Genomic DNA, 22,513 nt, shown 5'->3' with positions numbered 1-22,513 from the left:
ATTTGCTTGTAATTTTCCATATACTTTTTTCTCTCTTGAGTTTCTTGTCCATTTATTATGGAAGAGGATTAGGCCCAGGATTAGGCCCAGATATTTTGGAAAACATATATATATTTTCTGACTTTTTTCAATTCTGGCTTTTTCATTTTTTAGATTTTGTTTCCAAAAAAAAATCATATAGGTGGCCCTAATCCTCCTCGTAATAGATTATCGAGGTCTGCAATTTGCAAGATGGAGATATTCTAAGATGGGTATCAACACTATCACCGTGTTAGCAGCCATGCTACTATGTGTTAATTTAGTTTTTATCAACATGCATTTACAATCAGTATGTAAATACCGTGTCTGAGTATGTGCGTGCGTGTGGTGTGTGTTCACCGGCTCACGTGGGTGCCACAAAACATCCATTGAGGTTTCACGGACTTCCTGAAAATAGTTCCATGTTTTATGTGGACTTCTTTAAACACACGAGTATCCGGATGCCACTTCTGGCGATTTAAATTAAAAAAGAACCCAATTTCTATTTTATGGTGTCAGTTAGGGTTGTCAGTTAACGCCGTGTGGAAATTGGGTTTGGTGAAGCGAGAGTATGAGCCGCTACGCCTTTCATATATCCCTCCGCTATTTTTTTGTCCCCTTTCAGACTGTTTTGGTCTATTTGCTGTTAGCAACGGAAAGAACCCGAGATAGCAGTAAACCCTATTTTGAGATAATCTAGTTTTTTGTTAGAACTACATAACATACTGACACGTGGTCTAGCACCTATGTTTGTTTAAGAAGAGTGATTGGCACGCGTTGTCTTTTTAAAATATTATTATTATTTTGTTTTAATAGCAATTGTACATATTGCTAATTTAGCTAACAGCAGCTAGCTTCTTAGCATCTAGCATAGCATCCTCCTTTAGGAGGCACGTTGACATTAGCCTGCCAACTAACCAGACAGATCTTAGGATCGCCAACGTTAGCGAGCTGTCACACAATCCCACACCGTCTTATCGTCAAGAAATTCCGGCGTGAAGCTGATCATTTTAAGACGTCGTCTTTTATGGGATCACCATGTCAATGAAGGCCGGTGGAAATCGCAGTAAGCCCGGCGGTGGCAGCGCCGCTGGTGCCCCTGCCTCTGGTGCCGGAGGAAGCGGCGGGGGAAGACCGAATCTGGGCAGGTCTGTCAATTACAAAACGTTCACGTAGCGGAATAAACACGCAGCAGCCGGTGGGTTGTGGGGTGACTTTTTAGTGCTAAAATACAGTCGCTTCCATTCGTGACGGATTTGAGAGATGACACCCCCATTGAACGTTCCAAAAACCAGTACGCGTTTATGGATGTGAAGTGGGCCTTGCGACGTGATGGTCACCCACTGTAACGTTATGCAGTTTTGGCTAGCGAGGCCTTTGCCTTCTCCAATAATGTTGCAACTTCGTCGCACCGTGTCCACCTTCTCTTGCACGTCAACTATAATGCACCATATAGTCTCTGATATTCAGAGCCGTTTGGGTTGGACGAATATTTTTTTCGTCCATGTGTGCAGCTCTGAAGCTGCTTGTCAGGTTGCTGATACAAGTTCAATACGAGCCGAGAGTCAAGTGTGGCTAACATTAATTAGCCGTTTGACAGCCCATGCTTGTTATGCAGTGCACTTGCCTCACAACATGACATAGCTTGGCCTCTTTTCCAGCCCAATGAAAGAATCGTGTGCGATTTAATTTAACATTTGGTGTGTAGTTGGGTGCGTTACCGCAACATTGCTGCAATGGGTTTGCCAAGATATTGGCATACAAGCGTGTGGAAGGGGCGGATGGAGAGACGGGGCTGAGGAGGAGGAGGAGGAGAAGGGGGATTGTAGACCTACGTTGTCGTGTGTGTTCGTGTGGAATTATGTCCTTGAAACATGACATTTCTCTACATGTCGTCCCGAGATGTAGCTAACACATAATGTCAGTGCATGAGATGCATATTGCGAGTCGTGTGATTTTACATTTGGCCAGGATTCTCCTCACCGGTCACTAGGACAGCGTGTCCATTCATTGCGTAGATTTTATGTATTAGAATCGTGCGAAGATATTGTGTAAGTAAGAATGGACCATTTGGTCTCATGCATCCTAATCAATCAATTTCCTACTGAAGCGCTTGTTTTCTTTGCAACACCGAGGACCTGGTTGTGTTCAAGTTGGGCTTTTTTCTTCATGTACAACGGTGACAATGTGGGGAAAGTAGTCGTTGCAACAGTGACTTCAGTGTGAATGCTTGGCCGTGTGCCAGCTGCTGAACAAGATGCATTTTAGGACATGTTTTGGGGGGAAAGAAAATGTAGGCTTCAGAGCATTTGTCTGGCAGCTCCGTGCACAACAAAATCTCATATGTGGGGTGTGTTTGCATTGCACTGATTATATACTTATATACACTTATAATATATTTTAGTGTAGATTAAGCTGTATAATAGTTTTTTTAGTTAATGCTTGGGCTTTCTCTTAAACATATGCAGAAACAGTTGTGTCGTGTCTTTAATAATTTCCTTGAACCAAAGAGCTTCAAATCAATCTCATGAGACAATGTGCAAGCACAGAAATCAGTGTTAATGATCACGCTTAGTCTGACAGTGGTGTTTTTTCTTCCTTTCAGGGGAAGACACAGTGGTAAAGGTCCCACAGCAGTAAGTACTGTAGCCTACTAATTATTTAGAAGCAAACACCATTCTCGCTCATAAGTTTGTACCATCATTGGTGTATTTGGATAATGAATGAAAGGAAGTTGCTTTTTGAAAATCCATGCAGGTTAATGATGGTTATTTTTGTTAATTTGGTGCAGAGTGACTTGTACAGTGTGATGCATTATTATGAATGAAACAAACATCCAATCGGTTTCACAGAGCAGTGGGGACATACTTAACAGGTTTCTTTGCAAATGAGGAATATGAAAAACTAACTTATTTTTTTCTATAGGTAATTTTCAACGGTGTATATGCAAATATGAGGATGGTCCATGTTTTGACTTCAGTGGTGGTATGTTTGCTGCATTTCTGTCTTGTTTTTGAGACGATGTTCCAGATATAACTAATATGTCCAGACTTTTTACTAACGATGAAGAACAATAATAAACATGGTTCCAATAGACCTTTTCTGGAACAGCTATGTGAATCATGTTTAATGTAAATTAGTTAGTAACAGCAGTTGTGCTGCAGTCTGTCTTTCACCATGTGCTGTTTCTTCAAAATGTCTGCGCTGCAATAAACAAAGTCTGTGCAGTTTGTAGAGACATCTGTTTGAATAAACAAAGCAGAGATTGATCAGTTTCTTGTCCATTTTACAGCAGATGGATTTTTGAACTTGTTTTCAGAATGTCTAAACTGGTATTGTTACTTTGTTGAATGGCTTACAGTCTATAGTGACAAATGCCTATTTATTTTTAGGGGACCAAGTGTGAGCTGAAAGTGAAAAATGGTGCAGTCTTTGAAGGAGTATTCAAAACATACGGTCCAGAGGTAAGGATCACACAGTGTTTTAGTCGTAATAGGGGCTAATATGTAGGTAGATTTGTAAGTACCTCAATAGCGGTGCTAATGATTAAGGTTAACTGTGCTGGTGTCCTGCTTGCAGTTATTGCAACTTCATTACTGAGGTCGGTCAAACAAAGAAAAACATGGCCCTTCATCTTCTGAAGTATTCCTCAGTCTTACACATCGGATAAAAATTTGGCATTGCTTCCAGTGAAAAGCTTAACCTGAGGGAGGATAGATGTTTCTGTTGAGTTTAGTTGCTTTAACTTCAGTTTTTGATGCTATGACTTTCCATGTTTTTATATAAAATAGGAGTGGTATTACTTAATTTTGTTATCCCCTGCCTGTTATAGGATTATATGGTTGGCCTGATATTCCAGAAGAAATTGAATTTGATGTGCTTGCGCAGGCAAACATTCCTCTGTGTTGAGACCAAAACTAAGCATCACATTTGGCTTCTATTATCACAGTGTGCGCAAGCTGCGCAGTCAAATATGCTGAAATATTCACATAGCTGTAATCACGCTCCCTTGTACACTGTTTCTTGGTTAAAGAAATGTATTTGGTTGCAGCACTTGTGTTTTCAATTTTATGCAATAATATAATATAATGGTTGTACGATTGCAACTTGTTTTGAGGAAATTTGGGCTCATATTTTCTGTTACAGCAACATAATCTCCTATCTGGCATGTATGGTGTGTAATGACAAGCATAATTTAAGGAAGAAAAGAAGAAAGAGGACTATTTCATATACTTTAAACCAAAGATCGCAAATTATTTCTTGCCCAGATTGCATGTTTTCATTGCCTAAAAAAAACGCTGGATAAATAGATTACCGTAGGCTGTTTTTGGCTTATTTGTGTTCATTTAATTGTTCTTAATCAAAATTTTGATACATTGCTTTTTACTTTAATGTATTGAATGTCATGACTTGAATTGAACTTCATGAATTTACTCAGTAGACTGGTACACATTTTCACTTTATAGATTGATGAATAATGTTGGTATATTTTATGTTTACCTTGTTACTTTGTTGCAGGGTTGGAATAAAACATTACATGGCCTCTTGGTTCTCCATGCTTTGTCATTTGTAGATGCATTATATTTTTGGTTATATTTAAAGTGCCAAAACGTTCTCCTTCAGTGTGACCTGGTGTTGGATGCAGCCCACAGAAAAAGCCCAGAGCTGGGCATAGGCCCCAGGAAAGAGGATATTGTGGAGAGCATCATATTCAAGGCCTCAGACGTGGTAGTTGTGACCTTCAAAGATGTGGACCTGAGTTTCGCCAAGAAAGGTAACTCATAAAACATTGTACTTAAATGAGTTTGTCCCTTTTGTATCCATTGCATACAAACAATTATGAACGCATGCCAGTATGAATAGCCATCAGTGCATACACACAAAACATTTATCTTTTTCATTTTGTGTTCTCCACCTTGTCACAGAGTTAAAATATGCTGTGAGTGTCTTGCTGTTTGCTCATTCAATGGAGGCTAATATGATCTGTAGATTGGTTTGAAGGTTGTCCTGTCCTTGACCCATACAGTTCTCCTGCTAAATTGTCTAAATCAAAATTTGCCATGGTAAATTTTGCAATTACATTACTACATGAACAAGGCATTTAATCTAAGTGCTTTTAAAATATATTATTTCTGCTATAGTCGCACATCAGTAGTCATATTTTTAGAAGGTGCATGTAATTGTCCTTTTTAACCAAATGAACATGCTACACTTAAACCAAAACTGTAAAACCCAATTTTAATTGTTCTTATTGACCCTGGTTGATTTACATCCAGAAGTTGTAGAATAGAGGTGAACTGCTGGTGTGGTCTCCAGTCATTTTGTCAGTCATTCCATCTTCTGACTTTGTCATTTGTCTGTCTCTCCTCTCCAATGGTCTAGTCTCCACTGATACAGGTAATATATGACTGTTTTCTCCTTTAACACATTTCTATATGCACTCAGATGGAATAAGCTCACTGTTGATCTTAAGTTGCACTCTAAATTGTGAATCTTTTAGGCTTGGGCCTGATCACTTACTGCCTTTTCAAATCCAATTTCAGTGATTGAATTTAAAGATCACTGCTTTTATGTAAAGTCACAATAAGATTTCATTATCTGATCTATGTCAGCCTTGCTCCATCTTTCGCCAAATCTTTTTTTCTTTAACCTTTAGACAGGATGTTGCTTTCAGTGAGTGGTAAACTTTCCATGTGCCCTGACTAAGCTTTTAATTAGAGGTTAGGTCAGGCTCAATGTAGAAGCCTTCTTTGGACCTGCACATCATATGTGTTTAATGGCCTCATGCTTACCTATGATGAATCTATGGATCTATAAGAAATATGATATTGTATGTGGTAAATATTTAATATTGTGAGCACTAATGCTTTAATCCAGGCTGTGTTTCATATACATGTAGGAGTTTTTGCTTTGGGCTGCTATTTAAATGTATTGATATTTTAATTATTTCATGGTTTATATCAGAGCACAGTTGAAGCCTGTACATAGCATAGCCAGCCAGAAAAACAGAGAGGAAAGATATTATTTTATTTCTTTACTTTTTTCCAGATTATTTTATACTTTTTATTAAGCATGTGATTCTGCTACAGCACTTAAACCCTAAGAGATCAGGACTTTAGTCAGATCAGCACTAGAAGGCATTGGGGAAGTAATAAACACTGACTGTGATTACAATGAAAGCAGCAGCTTGAAATATCATGTAACTCAATTTGCTTTCTACATATTGTATAGAAAATCTAGCTTTATTGTGATGTTTGTTTTGGTTTGGTCTTGCTCTAAGAATGAACAAATGACTGCAGTCTTGATGCATGTTGGCTTATCCCTCACTATGCACACATTTGATTTGTAACTCTTCCTTCTTTTACTCTACTATTCCCATGATGGACAGTGAGCATACCAACCACCTCTACTAGTGTAATTCAGCCCTGTTAGCCCAACTGTGTGTATGATGCCAATCTAGCATTTATGAACCCATGCAATGCTCAAAATACTAATCCTCTTTGTTTTATGAGATGATTTGGATGGCTGAGTTATGCAGCTCCAGGTGGCTGATATGCTTTTTGTACATTGTCCATTGTGCCAGCTCTGAGTGTAAGAGCAAACTTGGGCTGACATGAGATTAGACTTCCCTTCAAATATAATTGAGAGCTTTCTATTCTTTCTATTAGCATGTCTGTCCCTGCTTTAACTTGATCCAACCAAATTATTCTGCCAGTTAAGTCAAATATTATGACTGCTCCTCACTGTATGGACCATTATTAGCCCAAAGTGGATGTGAATGTTGTCTTTTAGGTGGGTGCCATAGTGATGCATAACAAATGAAAAAGAGAAGATGCACCGTGCTTAATTTATTTTTATTTTTTTATAACCCAAGATTTAATATTACAAGACTGGTCCAAGATGGAGATGGGGGGAAAAGTACCAAGACAGTGATAATCTTGACGAGGCCGTGTTTATACACTGCCAGAACCATTCATCTTTCTTAGCTTTACCAAGGCCAGATAGAGCAATAGCTCAAATGCTTTCGAAAGGATTGTTCCGCAATCCAGCAGGACACATGTTTGGTTGTGAGTGGGTGCGCCTGGTGAATCTCCAAAGCCTCCTGTAATAAAAACCTTTTGCTGTAAAAGCTTGTGGCAGACGTTTTTGAGGCATGAGCGCTTCCTGCAGCTAGTGCAGCTATGTGATGGCATAACATCTTCAGCTCTTCTTTTTGTGTGTGTTAATAAATATAAATATGTATTCTTTGTGTGCATCACAGACAATTTTACCGACACAGCAGTGAGTGGTAAGATCAATGGCGAGCATAAAGAAAAAGATCTGGAGCCGTGGGATGGAGGAGAGACCCACAACTCAGACAGCCTTGAGTCTCTGGACACGGATGTGGTAAGAAAAAAACTCATGCGTGCATACACACTCACACTTGATGCTGCACATGTGAGTATTGGAATAAGAACCACACAGACCCCATACACTATGATGACTAGTATGGATGCACGATATTATCTGCATGATATCGGTATCGGCAGATATTGGCTTAAATGTATTATCTGATGTCAGCACACCAAGATCTGCCAATATGACTAATGACCTCTGCGGTTGAGCGCAGGGAAAAACGTGTATATATATTGGTATTGGTTATCGGCCCAAGCACTCCTGATAAATTGACAAATCGGATATTGGCAAAAAGTTGTGTGTTCCTAATAACTAGTAAATTTGACGAATCTGGTCCACTGCATTGACAATTTGTTCACAGATGCTCCCTCTCTGTTTCCATCAGTCAAATGGTTGGGACCCAAATGACATGTTCAAGTACAATGAGGAGAAGTATGGAGTGTTGTCTACATATGACAGCAGCTTGTCCACATATACGTAAGTTCCTCTGTTAATGTGATTCTCTCCCTGTTTGTTTTGAATATTTCTGGTCATTAACCTACATCGTGTATCGCTGTATTTCACAAACTAGAAATCTGTTCTTCTCTAGTCACTCAGTCCAGTTATTACCCTGATGCTGCCTCGCCTAACCTGAGCTTTTATCCCCAGGGTCCCACTGGAGCGGGACAACTCCGAGGAGTTCCTCAAGAGGGAGGCGCGTGCTGCCCAGCTGGCAGATGAGATTGAGGCCAGTGCTGCGTATAAGGCACGTGTTGCCCTAGAGAATGATGAACGGTCCGAGGAGGAGAAATACACTGCTGTGGTGCGGGAACGGGAGACTCACACACTCAATAGCAGGTTCGTCCAGGATCAGTACATACTTGTAGTACAACATGCTTCTTCGATATTCTCAGTTTTACCCTGTTGGTAATTGGCACTTGATTTGTGCTACAATACGAGTTCTTTTTAAATTTAGCAAATTAAAATTATTAGTTGTTATTTTAAACTTTTGCAAACTCCCTCGCCTGTAGGTAGAAATGAGTACCAAATCCTGGTACTAAACAGGCCTCAGGGAATAATTATGACGTACATTATTATCAATAAGGTCTAATGTTAATGGAAAAAAAATCTGTTTGTTCATGACATGCTCAATTTGACTGATGAACATATCTTTGAATTCCTCATCTGTTGTCTTGACTATTGTTTTGTAAATATTTGACTAAATCACCTGTCTGGTTCTCTCTGTTCTTGTATATGTGTGTAGAGAGAACAAGTACATTCCTCCAGGTCAAAGGAACAGGGAAGCAATGTCATGGGGACCTGGCCGTCAGAATTCACCTCGCCTGTCTCAGAGCTCCGCTGGGCCCTCGGCTCCTCGACCCGGGCCTCATGACTACAGTCCCAACTCCGGGGCTGACCAGAGGGTTGTTAATGGAGGTATGTTTTAGTACATCACAAATACAAAGCTACAGTGTTTTGTTTTTTTTGTACGTACAGAAAAGTATTGGTTGATGAGTGTGTTTTTCCACGTGGTGAACCAGCTGTGACTGAAATGTTATTTTATGCAAAGCAGTGACTTTGTTCAATAGTCTCATGGACATTCATATCTATTGTTGTTGTCCTTTTTTGGTATTGAACTTATATCAGTTAAATCATTATAATCCTACCATGACATGCTTTCTCATATTTAATGATCCTCTTCCTTCTGTTTCTGCTCGACCTTTTGTTTCCTCACTTTAGCTGTTTATCATGTGCATCCTTGATCATTTTACCTTCCCTCTTTTAGGTTCATCCCATTGGCCCTCACCCTGTCCATCTCCTTCCTCCCGCCCCCCCTCTCGTTACCAGTCTGGCCCCTCCTCCCTGCCTCCTCGGGCAACCACGCCCACCCGGCCACCCTCCAGACCCCCTTCTCGTCCTTCCAGGCCTCCCTCTCATTCATCCCACCCCTCCTATCCCTCCTCCTCATCCTCCTTTCCCCACCATGGGCCCACCTCGCCAGCCTCCACTCTGCCCAAACGCATGTCTTCAGAAGGTACCCACATCAGTGTGGAGTAGACCTGGGCAAAGGCATGAGGTGAAGGTGGACAGATTGAGCTTAATATGAAGCTGATCTCCCATTAAATTTGAAAGCTTTTTGAAAATGTCTTTCAAGTTAAACTTTCAAAAATAAATTTGCCCAGGTCTAGTGTGGAACATCAGGAATAGGTGATGTTGCATCGACAGATTGATTTGGGATCAGATTTGTTATTGATATTGTTATCATGTCAAGTCACAAAACTGATCCTCTGTCAATGTGTCTGGCATTTTCACCTTGGCATGTGGGTGCTTCACGGTGTGTGCTGTGCTTACTTTCTACTAATAGTTAAACTGGCAAGAAGAAGATTTCATTTTTTTTATTTTACTTTCCAACAGAGCAGTTAATAAAAGAAAATCCACGAACAGAGCACAGGAAAGGAATTGAAAGCTTATTTTCTCAACAAAAATATGAATTGAATAACCCTAAACCTATGCAAAGATTGGAATGAAGCATAGTAAAATATGCTAAAGCAATCTCTTTGTCAAGCATATTCGAATTGAAACATATTAATGAACATTGTTAAAGATTACAACACAAAGTTTGAGCTTAAATTTGGGGACAGGAGTTTACCTTTGTATTTGCATTATGTTTATGTTAAATTCAGTGGTGTCCTGAGCAGAAATTATAGCTACCTTTTTCTAATGTTTATACATTAAAATGACCAAGGTTGCTCAGTTTCCCCTCGTGTCAATACACTCCACATCTCATAAGTTTAATAATTGTTTAAAAATCTGTATCCAGAGTTCTTTCTGGGCCTATAACCTAAATACCAAGATAGTTTAGTGAAAAGCTGCCCTTTTATATTTGATTAATGCTGCTTAAAGACAGACGCAGTTAAAACCTAACCCTGGCAGAGGTAGATATTCACATAGTGTATAGCAAAATACTTTGCTCTGGGTAGTTTCCTGGAAGACAGTCACTGTTTGTGTAACTGCACAAACTCTGCTGAGCAGTAAATTCTTGAATTATGGGATTTCAACTCACTACTTCTCATCTGTTTCCTTGTTCCTAATCTCATACTTCCCTTGGTTGTGGTTTGAAGTTTGATGTGTCGCTTGATCACTCAATAGATTTTTCAGCTGTTTCTGCACTAACGTGCATGTCCTTTTAATAACATCACCATATGACATGACATGTAAACACGAGGTGAAGATATAATCAGTGCACATCTTTGGGTATGTAAAAACCTCTGAGTCACAGATGAGCTTCAAACAGAAACGTGTCTGTGAAGGTTCTCAGCTGTCCAGGTCATAGTCATCCTCCGAAGTAAGCTGTAGGCAACTGGACTCGCTTGAGTCAGTGAGTCCAGTTGCCTACAGCTAACATCTGAGGATGAGTTCAGAGAGAAACCACATGTGGATAGTTGAAACACAGACGGTTTGTCTGTCTAGTGATGGAATTTTGTCCTGTCTTTATCCACAGGTCCACCGAGGATGTCTCCAAAATCCCAGCGGACACCTCGTACTCACAGAGTGCCACCTTCCCGGACCACTGGTATTCCTCCAGGAGTGGACTTAATTTCCCACAATGCTCCTGGAGAGATTCCAGTGACTGCACCAACTAGGAGCAACTCTTCTGGAGGGACATGGTCTTCAGTTGTGAGCGGAGGTAAAACAGTTATTTCCTTTTTTTATTTATTCGTAACTTATTTTGTGATGAATACTGTGTGTGGTTTTTGTTGTGATAACACTTAAACACAAGGATAACACAGATACACCTTACAGTCATATTCATTATTGTTATTATTACTATTGATTGCTATTCATAATGTTTATAGGAAGGTGGGAATCATAAATTGACCTGTCTTGTAGATCCATGTGAAAAAACATTTCACTTAATTTGTCTTCATTTTCCACATCAATATTTTATTAAAATACGAGCCAATACGAGTAATACCAAAAACACACAAATGCCATTACTGCTGCCAAGGGGTTCCTAACCCTAACCCTCTCAGTCAAAACCATCACAAAAGACCTAATTTGGAAGGAGCATGGGATCATGGGAAATGTTGTCTCCTTTGATTCCTCTGTGCATTTGTTTGCTCTTTACAAGGAGATCTTCAGCAGCAGAATGTGTAGCAACCTGCAGTGTTTAGTTGTGATTTATTAGGGACATAATGACTAACTAGTACTACCGAATATTCACTATAAAAACAATGACGTAATTAAAAGGTGACCAAAATGAAAAGGTTTATTACTGTGAATGGAAATTAATATGGATTAATAGAGTGTCAGAAATGTGACTAATACAAGAACATGTACAATACAAAATATATAACATTTGTCCCATTGTTTTAAGATATTTTAATGCAGAAATATTACATATTATATATATATATATTTCTGTTGGCCTGTAAATGAAGAAGGATAATGTGTAAAAAATGAGGTTGCTTTCTGTGATCACTAAATGTCTTGTTTCACATCCTCAGCTCACAGACCTCGCTCCCCTCGACAGAACAACATGGGTGGAGCCTCCACTGGCTCCTCCTCTCTTCCTTCTCCTCAGACGGGAACCGCTCCCATGGAAACTGTTGCTACACCAATATCAGCTTCTTCTACTGCTGCTAGCTCTGCTCCCAATATGGTCGCGTCTTCATCAGGGGATGGTAAGCTTAAAGTTAACTGACCAATTTTTGAGGGGAAAAGGATAGCCAAGGGTGACATTAAATACTTGGAATTTTCTTTGCATTAGACATTTAAGTGTTGCTTCAATCAGAAGCACTGTTCATAAACATTTACTTTACTTTTATATTGGGTCAGGATAAACCGTTTTTCTCTTCTGTATAGCAAAAGAGTGTCGGGTTCAGGAGGGAAGACAAACATCCCCCACAGCAAACAAGGAGAACATTAAGCCCTTAGACAGCTCACCTAGTATCACCAGACCAGTCTGTAAAGGTACAGTACACATTACACAGCCACCTTTGTTTAAGTCATCTGTGTACAGTACATCTTTATCGCCAATATTTTGATATTGAGATCATCTAATGAGACACCTGTTTTTGTTTATTTAGCTGTCATTGAAATTCAATTTTCCTTTTTGTGGTGCCTGAATCAGTTTTGTTAGAGCTGAGCCCCCGTAATCCTATCTTTGTCTCTCTTCTCACCCTGTAGGACCACCTTCTATGGCACCAGATCACAGAAAACAAATAGATAATTTAAAGAAATTTAGTGTTGATTTTAGGGTGAGTATCATTTTCATTGGTATGTGGTATAAAAATGCTAAAATTCTTTGAAACCTTTGTTAATTCGACTGCAGTAGAGCATGTCTACACATTCTCTTACTCTTCATGTTCATTGTTTTTGCTCCATCAGTTGCAGTCTAGTTCAAATCCAGATCCTACCTTTGACCAGATGATGACCAAGCCACCCAGAGATCCAGCAGAGAAGCCTAAAGACCTTCCTCTGGACAAAGTGTCCACAGTCGGGCGGGATAGCACTGAGGAGGCTGTTGTCGTGATTGCTGCTGGCGCCCCTGGTGGCGCCCCTGTTCCATCCAACACCACCATCACAAACACCAGTAAACCTGGCAGCCCTGCTGCACTGTCCCCATCTCCCTCAGCCCCGGACCAAAAGAGGGCAGGGCTGGATGTGACATCGCAGGGAGTTCAGACAACAGCCACGTCCACATTCAGTGGACCCAAGCATGAAGAGAAGGAGGAGAAAAAGGAGGCCGTACAAGAGTGAGTGGAAGAGACAGTATAGTTAAGAGAGGAGCTGTAGTAATTGTAAAAGGTTGTATGTGTTCACAGTCGTCCAAACTCCCACTCTCTCTGCTGTTTCCTCCTTGATTGGTTTATGCATCAGGTTTTCTAGTGCATTACCAGTTCCCTTGCATTTCTTATCCAAACAAGGTCAATGTTGGCACTGCACACAGTGGTGCTCTTAGTAAGTCACCTGCCAAGTTTGAAGCCTGTCAAACATAATGCGATTTTTTTTTTTTTTTTTACAGACAAATGTGGGCAGAGCCACATTTCCTCGATTTTACATTAAGCTTCTGTTTCAAGACGAGAAACGCATGACTGTTTGAGCTTGTGTAGAAAAATGTTGGTGCCAGCTGGCGGCCTTTGTAAAGCAACACCTGCAACAAAGCACTATATACATACAAGGCTTGTTCTAAGGCTATGAAAACCTTCAATTATTTTAAAGCAATTATATATTTATACAAACATACTGATAGGCAGTGTATGCTTATTCAGCCAGTAAACCCTAGTAAATGTGACACATTGGACCTTAGGGTCTGTTGATGCTAGGATTCTTCCATGGCACCACAGCTCCATCGTAGTTGGAGAAACTACACCTTTGCAATAGATGACGTGTTCATCCTGTGCCGTTGATCGATCAACCAACTCCTCTTAAAAAATCGACATAATTACTATACTATGCTATACTATAATTAATAACATATATTTTGTTATTGCAACTACTTGTATATTAGCCATCATTCAGCTCACAAATATAGCCCTGAGGAAGCTAAATGGAACTCGGCCATTTCCTTTTGTGCTTTTCCTCCTGTGACATTTCAAAATGGCTCCTGTGAATAAGGCCCATTATTCCACATTGAAGTTGGTCTCCAACAAATGCACCATTTACTTCTGTTTAAATCAAGTAACATTTGTATATTTGAGTCCTTAAACTTGTGCACTGTTGATTCTTCTCCTGCAGTCAAGTAAGAAAGTCAACCCTGAACCCAAATGCCAATGAGTTCAAACCCAGGTTCAACACACAGGTCAGTATGTTGTGCTGCTACAAAGCCACGCAATTCACATTCCACAAAGCGAGATTGTCAATTTTTCAATATCTCCGTCTCATTTATGTCGTCAGCCCAAACCAGCCAACACCCCAACACCCCCACGGCCTCAGGGCCAGCCCAGCCCCTCCATTGTTGTCCAGCAGCCCCAGGCGGTCTATGGCCAGACTGTCTGCTTCCCCCAAATGTATCCGCTCACACCAGTCAGCCCCGGAGTGCAGGTGAGTCACACGGCTGCATATCAAAATGTGCAATATGAACCAATGTATTTGCTTCGGTTCGCTGTGGAACAACACATTGATGCTGACTGGCATCACTGAATCTCTAACCAATAACCTTCAACTTAAGATCTACTAACATGTCTGCTTCTGTTGGTTATCATTTGTTTTTTATTTCCCCGTTTTTGGTCCATCTCTAAAGCATGTAGTTGTCATTTTCTTCCCCTTTTTCATGTTTTCATCAGGACACATCTGGCATTTTTTTTTTTTTGTACACCAACATGCAGAGCATGTGCATCCTTCTTCCTTCTTTATCATCTTCCCGTCTCTCATATTTGTCTGAATTTAAAAAAAAAAAAGAAAAGAAAAAAGCTTACCAATGTTTAAAGATAGGAGGAAGTATATAAAATGTAATGTTGTCAAAATAAGATTTAAGATTTTTGGCAAATTTGTGATGAACGTTTTTTGTCATAACTCTGTTTTTTTTTACCTGTGTTGCTTTAAGAAAAACTTGGTGATCCAACATCAGACACCTGTAAAAGTTAACATACCTTGGTGAACAACTAAAGAGTGGTTCTTTTTTTTCCTTTTCTCCCCCTCATCCTCTCTCTCCCGCTCCATTAGAAAAGCATAATATGGAAGGTTTGTGAAGATTTCTACTTTTTAATCTTTATTTTAAAGCCCAATCAGTACTGAGATGTTTTGCTTGCTTGTTGAAATAATGTCATCAGATGTTGGTTTTCCAACTATTTATTGCACTTCGTTTTACACGGTCATCACAGATGGCTTCATCTTACTAGCTTCATGACTAAATGAGTAGCTTTAAGCTAATTGGAGGTCAAGTCCCCTTGTTTTTTTGCTGCAGTACTATTGAAAAATAAATGCATATCATTAGCTGCTAATGACATTAGCTGATGATTAGAGGATGAAGAACAATATTTGGGTCGCTAAGTGTTAAGCACCCAATCATATTAGACAGCTTTAGAAAATGCATGTGTCTCCAGGTAATAAGATAATTTTCATAACCTCACATGCACTTTTGTTTTAAAAATACAATGTTTTATGTGCTGGCTACTAAAGCAGCAAACATGTATAGTGAAATAGCTGATGTTCCACCACACAGACAAGTTGTGAGAGTTAAACATAAACAAATTCACCTGTTTGTAGTTGAGGGCTGCTTTTCATTATTGCACACATTATGCTAAAATTTGCCTGAGAGGTTTGAGTATTGACTTGTTTTCTTCACCTGCTGTCCCTCCCTCCAGTCTCCAGCCATGTACCAGGTCCAGATGCCTCATATGGTCAGCCAGTCTAAACCTTACAGACCAGGTAAAGGTGAGAATAACCGCTGCTCTCTCTTCCTTCCACGCGGGGCACTTTTTTCCCCCTTTCCCCCCCCCCCCCCCCCCCTTTTTTTTATAAAGACTAAAGATTTGTCACCATGACAATGAAGTTCAAGAAATCGTCCTCTGATGTCTTTACTCGGAGCAGTCAGGAGTTATGCCTAATTTTCACACAGCTCTCTGTCCATATACGAGTCATTTGAATGTACTGCTGGATAATGTTTCATAGTCTCGGCAGATAACAGACTTTGGAAATACGTTGACATTGAATATTGCAGTAAAAGAGAGCTAGTTTATAATTCAGTCCTATACTAGGGGGAAAAAAAATATTTAGAACAGAGGTCTCAAACATACTGGCCGCATGTGGGAATCCTGTAGATTAAGTTTGGATCATGAATTTGTTTTTATTGTGAACTATGTATCATTCCATTGCATCACAGATACTTTTATTTTGAAATTCTGTGAGATATCAATCGATATCACAATTTTTTTTATTGTGATATCATGATGGAATACTGTGAGAGAGTTTTAATCTCACATGCCCAACCCTACCAAACAAAGAGTCTAACTTGTTTTTTTCTTGACTGGCCCCCTCCTGACCAGACTAGATGCTTGGTGGCCCCAAGGACGTTTGGGCTTTAGACCCCTGATTTAGAACTACTTTGACTTTTTCTCATTCCTCATGATCATGTTTTAGTTTAGATTTTAGCTGATTTACTTTCTTAAAAATGTGAATCTCTAGTTCCCAACATGCCCCAGCAGAGGTCAGACCAGCACCACCCACCAGGAACACCCACTATGATGCACCCGGCAACAGCAGCAGGACCACCTATTGTAGCACAAAGCCCCGCCTACTCTGCCCAGTACTTCACGTGCAGTCCACAGCAGTTCACCAGTCAGCCGCTGGTCCAGCAGATGACTCATTACCAGTCACAGGTGAGATTTATTCTCCAACCTTCCTCCACTCAAACTTTAACTGGACTACCAAAAAAAAACATTGAGACGATTGCATGTCATAAATAGGGCTTTTATCGAAATTGCAATACAGCCTACTGCAATTTTCAAATCACAGGAGGCACAATATTTCTTAAAGCCCAAATGTGTGTCAAAATATCCTTTTAGATTTAGTATCGTCTTGATGTATACAAATCTTATTTTACAGACTGAAGAAAACATCTTTGTTTGCACAAATATCACACAGGAATCATTGTAAATATGTTTTTCTAATGAGAATAATTATGTAAAAATGACCCATTCCCTCTGACATTGTGAATCATATCAAAATAAACAGCTTCACGTTAGCATTAATGAGGATCAGAGGCGTATCCGACCACAACCTGCGTCTTGCAGTTGTTTGAAACCGTAGTAAATACTGATTGTTTTCATTTCCATTGCAGAGTAAAACCAGGTGTTAGTGGGATTTTTGAAAAGGAATTTGAGGTTCATATGTACAACTACAGCTATTCTGTAAGCATGATGTGGCAGACTTGATTCTTTCCTCCATCTGTGGTCCAGCAATTTTATGTGGAGGCAGCATGTAAACCAGTGTTTCATTACCTCTGCTCTGCTCACTGCATGCTCCTGTATCTTAACACTGATGGCACATTTCTCATTGGATATACAGAGAAAGGGTGTTCTTTTTTTTCCAGCTTTGTTTGAAATATAATGGTTAATGCTGCATTGTTATTACCAAATACAAAAAGCCTGTATTGTAGATGCCATTCGTCTCATGTCTGTTCTTCTGTGACCTGCAGGCGCAGCATGTGTTCAGTCCAGTCATGCAGGGAAGTGCTCGAATGATGGCGCCTCCCACACATGGCCAACCCGGCCTCGTCTCTTCCTCGACTACACAGTACCCAGAGCAGACACACACCATGTATGGTATGTCTGACCAGTGCTGTACCTCTGTATGTTTATAGGAATGTGCAACAGGTGAGACTGTGCTGTGTTACAGGCCCCGCTTTAAAAACATGTATGTTTTATTCAAACCGATTTCCTGTCTCGCAGTGTCTCCAGGGCCAATGCCTCAGCAGTACCCCCACCCCACCGCCACCTTGCACCATCACCCACAGCACCCACAGCCCTCTGCCACGCCTACAGGCCAAGGCCAGCAGGGTGGTCCCCAACAGCACGGAGGTCCTCCGAACCATCCAGCTGCGAGCCCAGTCCAGCACCCGCAGCACCCGCAGGCAGCAGCAGGTGAGTACAGCTGCTTCACACATGCATCAAAACTCCACAAGTTATGTAGACAGTAAAGTAGCAACGTCTACTGCATATCTGTTGCATATGTCACATGTCCCATTCCCATTTCACAGTAAAAGCACTGTAGCTTTTCAGTTCCCTGAATTCATATTTTTTTTCAACAAGGCTTCTATTGTGAATTATTTGCAGGACTTACAGATGTTCGGCTTCATACTAAAATGTTTTTGCATGTAGGTGAGTACAGAGAAGTATTTGGAGTATATTCTTTCTGATTTTTCAAAAAATAAAAAAAAAAGCAACCTCATGTAAAACATAGCAGAAGCTCCGCGTGTGACGAGCAGAGCTGCGTCACACACTTGCACACGCACACAGCGTCGACCTGGCGTTACCCAGACAATGACTTTGTCTTATGTGCACGCCAAAATCCCGAATCCAGAATGTGTGGACCCGTAACCCCGGAGTTCACGTCTGAAAACGCAACCTGTTTTCTATTTGTAAGGTGTGTTATTTACAAAAGAAACACTCAAGTCAGATACTGTGTTTGTGTTTGTTTGTTTGTTTGTGTGTTGTAGCAGCAGCAGCAGCCCAGGCCCTCCACCTGGCTAACCAGCCTCAACAGCAGCAGATGTACTCAGCCTTGGCCCCCACGCCCCCCTCCATGACCCCGGGGCCCAATCCTCAGTCTCCACAGGCATCTTTCCCTACTGCCCAGCAGACTGTCTATATACACCCTCAGCAGGTGCAGCATGGCTACAACCCCAACCACATGGCCCACGTGCAGCAGGTACGTCCCACCCAGCTCTCGGCCGCCTGGACAACATCCAGTAAAGTAAATCAGATTGGCACCGACTTTCCTTTACGGGATTTTAAATGTGTGAGAGGAGAAATCTGGGAGAGTTTCCAGCAGGTGTTCATGAATGGGCACTGTGGAGATTTGTTTGGCACTGTGAGCAAGTTTACATCATAATGTTTATCTCACTTTCCCAAATGCGTGGGTAAAGGATACAGAGGGAAAACAAACCGTCAACCATCATATTTCCATATAGCAAAATTGAAGCTCTGTCTTTATAGGAATAGTCAGTCATAAATAGTTATTACCTCTGGCCAAGGAGGTTGCATTTGTCTCATTTTGAGCAGTATACACCAAAAACAAAATGATGAATTGAAATATTTGCTTGTTCTCCCCGTGTGTGCGTGGTTTTCTCCGGGTTGGCACCAGCACCCCCCGCAACCCTCATGTGGAGGATAAAGTGGAAGAAGATTAATGAATGAATGAATGAATAAATTCTGCCGATGTAGATCCAAAATGATTCAATTTTGGTTTTGATATGGGTCCAGATTCAGGGGGTGTGTTGAAACAGTGGGAAACTGACCAGTGCCTCTAGCCAAAGATGCAACACAAAATATAGGAAATCTTTCTTTTATTGTTCTGTTCTTTTAGCCTTTTAGCAGAAATCACTCCTGAAGAATTTATATTTATATTCCCCTGTGGATGAAATGAGTAGAATGATTGGAAAGTTGCTTTTAGGTTGTTTACAGGCGTGAAGAAGAGGTCATTGTTTGAGCTGCAGTTGGTTTAAAGAGAGATGATTAATCATTTGTGCTTGTCAGCAGTACAGACACTTGTTTTTTTTATTCATGTTGTACCTGTCCGTGTGTAACTGACAGTAGCTGAGGATGTTGTGGCTCAAATGTCTGTTCAGTTCATTTTTAATTATCTTGTCCCTTGTTCTTCTCTTTGTCACACACTTTTGTCTCTCTCACACCCTCTTTGCCTCACACTTAGGCCCATATGCAGTCTGGTATGGTACCGTCTCACCACCCAGGAGCCACCCACCCTCAGATGATGCTGATGGCGACTCAGGCTCCTCCTGGTGGTCCGCAGCAACAGATGCCTCAGACCGCCCTCAACCCCATCCCTGTTTCCTCTACCACACATTTCTCCTACCTGGCACATCCACAAGGTATTTCTGTTTTATGAACTATCTCACGTCTGTGGGCTGGATTCAGTAATATGTTGAATGGAGATAACTGTTTATAGTCATGCGTTTGTTTCGGGTGCATCTATGGAAGTCGTTTCATTTGAAAATGGCATTTTCAGATAATGTGATGACGTAACCGACAATTGTCGATACTAAAATTTTTTAGTGCACCTGAAAATGTATATCACATTCATAACACATTCAGGTGCACTGGTGGGTGTGGGGATAATTGTCCAGATTAAGGTCCCAATCTGGACCGTGTGACAATCATGGGTGATTATTTGGCCAAATCATCCTACAGTGTGAGGGATTAACAGACGTGATTTTTACATCATCTGTCGTCTTCTCAGCCATGACTTCATCCTCACAAAACAACAGCTATTAACTGAAGATGCAGACAGTCTGCCTCCACGTCTGTTTACGTTCTGAAGTCACGTTCGATCACACGAGTGACCTGTAAGATCCCAAATTTCTGGAATCTCCTCCGTAAAATGGTTTGATTAAACGTCTGGATCGCCCTAGTCTGCGCTTTCTCAGGATTACAACATTGAAAATCGGTTACAAAGTTTGTTGTGTCAGATTTGAGAATCCACTGGTGTGGGGCAGACTTTTGAGTTGAGGTCAGTGCCAGTGAGACACGGTTAAAAGAACAACGATTTGGGGATAACTAGACTGTATTTGGTAAATGTGAAACTATGTAGGAGGATTTTTGTAAGTGTTTTTACGGCCCAGTGGGATCTTCTAGCATCTGCCTGATGACAGGAATTGAAAGGAGTGAAGGAGGGAGTGAGATGATGTACAGTAGCTGATGTGTTGTTTGAAATGAACCTATGATTTTGACTATTAATCCTACATCTGCCCGTTTCTCACCTCTGCAGTGCAGCCTCATCATCAGCAGCAGCTGTAGACAGAGGGCGCCAGTGAGCTGAGGGACCCCGACCCCCCCCCACCACCGCTCTGCGTCGTCACACTTCTCCACCAGAGCCTTCATAACCAGGGCGAGGAAGAGTACGAGAGCCCTTCCTCTCGTCTCTGCCCTCGCCCCCCCCCCCCCCCCCCCCCACCACCACTACCAAACATGCTTCACATCAGCTTGTCTCTTCCTCCCTCCCTCCAGACTAGGCAATAAGAGAATGTTAACAGGTTGATGCAGTGACATGTTTTAACAAGCTAGAGTTTTAACAGACAAGACTCCTCCATATTCAGCCCCCTGTTCACACGCAGACACACACACACAAACAAACAAACACACACACAAACATAAACACACACAGTTTCCGGGGTCCCAAATTGCAACTTGAGTCAGCTTGCCAAGTAAGTAAAAAGAGTAAGAGAGTAACTAATCAGTGAGAGTGATGAAGAAAATTCAACTGGAACTTTTATTTTGTCTGCACCTTGTTATGGGGAAAAAAAAAAAAATCTTCCAACTTTTAGACAGTATTAATCTTACTGTTTATTGCTGCTGCTTTGTGCTGCGTTTGTCTCCAGAGTAACATGACCGGTTTCTAACCAAACTAAAAAAAAAAACAACAACAACAACGAAACAGGACGAGAAGCTTCCTGTGAAACGTGCGACACGTTTTGGCAGCCAACAGGACGGGAGAAGCGTTATTTATGAAATTATAATAACTGAAGTGATCAGATCCCACTTCTCACCTGACCCTTATGTAACTTTTAAGTTAAAACTTTTACTTTGTAGATAATATAAATAATTTAAAAAATGAGCAAAAAAATTTAAAAACAATAAAAAAGTTTTAAAAACTGAAACGGCTTATTGAGTTATTCACCCGTCTGTCCGCTTCGCCTGGATACATCTTCATTCTATCTCTCACACACACACACACGTATATTATACATGTATTTATCCACATCTGGAAAATAAGTCCTTAAACTTAATTGTTTTTCTTTCACAAATGAAATACCTTAATTATACCGTACAAAAAGGTCTTTAGATGTGTTGTTTTAGCAGTGCTATAATCACCATACTGCAAGGTTATAGTAGTTTGTATTTAGTTTTGACCTTTTGTTTTTAAAATAAGTCTTGATTAGTTTTTGAAGCAGGTTTGCTAGTTTTTATTTTTTCATAATATGGAGTCATAGTGAGTATAATTAAAACTAATTTTAAGTTACTGTCAGGTAAAAATCAAATAGCCACGGATGAACATAACATAAACAAAAACAAACAAAAAAGCCGGCAGAGAGAAAATAAACACACTTTATATGAACCCAAAAGATTATGTATTAAATAAATTTACAAAGATGAAAACGAAGCACATTTTCACTACAACTTAAACACACAATTCAGTTTCAGTTATTGGTTTGTTTATTTTTTTCAATTTTAGTTTTGTTAACAAGATTATCACTTTATTGGAACACATCCAGAAAATACATGCAGGACACATGTTTGCTGTCTTAAAATACATTTATTTTTAGGGGAGAAAAAAGGTTAAAGTGTCAAGTACTCCGTGTGATCTACTCACACTTGAACAATAGCACGACCCTGACTCTCTTTAAATTGGAGTGGAAGCTTTATTCATGTAAAAATCTGTG

At 40.5% G+C, this 22,513-nt stretch overlaps 1 protein-coding gene across 16 annotated transcripts; it reads left to right on the top strand.

Annotated features, from left to right (window-relative positions):
• The first annotated feature begins 516 nt into the window (after positions 1-516).
• Positions 517-21,730, top strand: atxn2 (ataxin 2). Of its 16 annotated transcripts, none has more exons than XM_058637295.1 (27): positions 520-1,166; positions 2,624-2,654; positions 2,944-3,003; positions 3,411-3,482; positions 4,642-4,792; positions 5,401-5,415; positions 7,280-7,404; positions 7,775-7,890; positions 8,062-8,250; positions 8,657-8,829; positions 9,179-9,427; positions 10,895-11,080; positions 11,901-12,077; positions 12,259-12,366; positions 12,583-12,653; positions 12,784-13,151; positions 14,134-14,197; positions 14,293-14,439; positions 15,061-15,078; positions 15,702-15,765; positions 16,522-16,715; positions 17,534-17,660; positions 17,787-17,978; positions 18,171-18,215; positions 18,554-18,765; positions 19,768-19,945; positions 20,842-21,730. In XM_058637295.1, exons 1-27 carry the CDS (start codon positions 1,057-1,059, stop codon positions 20,868-20,870), a joined length of 3,471 nt encoding a protein of 1,156 aa, XP_058493278.1. In that variant the 5' UTR covers positions 520-1,056; the 3' UTR covers positions 20,871-21,730. The 16 variants fall into 16 exon arrangements, with proteins under 16 accessions (XP_058493282.1, XP_058493289.1, XP_058493280.1 ...); XM_058637294.1 differs by having other exon boundaries at positions 522-1,166; positions 15,702-15,771; positions 18,557-18,765; XM_058637293.1 differs by having other exon boundaries at positions 523-1,166; positions 15,702-15,771.
• The last annotated feature ends 783 nt before the right edge of the window (positions 21,731-22,513 follow it).

This window comes from Solea solea, chromosome 8 (assembly GCF_958295425.1).
Source record: "Solea solea chromosome 8, fSolSol10.1, whole genome shotgun sequence".
Lineage (NCBI taxonomy): Eukaryota > Metazoa > Chordata > Actinopteri > Pleuronectiformes > Soleidae > Solea > Solea solea.
Note: the sequence above shows the minus strand (reverse complement) of the source record. Positions and strands in the feature narration are given on the sequence as shown.

What these genes read in the sequence shown, in the direction of transcription:
- atxn2 (XM_058637293.1), top strand. Translation starts at nt 1,057, where the DNA reads ATGTCAATGAAGGCCGGTGGAAATCGCAGTAAGCCCGGCGGTGGCAGC. An exon ending in ACTCACACACTCAATAGCAG is followed by an intron (nt 8,251 to 8,656) that starts GTTCGTCCAGGA and finishes ATATGTGTGTAG; the next exon opens with AGAGAACAAGTACATTCCTC. An exon ending in GTCTTCAGTTGTGAGCGGAG is followed by an intron (nt 11,081 to 11,900) that starts GTAAAACAGTTA and finishes TCACATCCTCAG; the next exon opens with CTCACAGACCTCGCTCCCCT.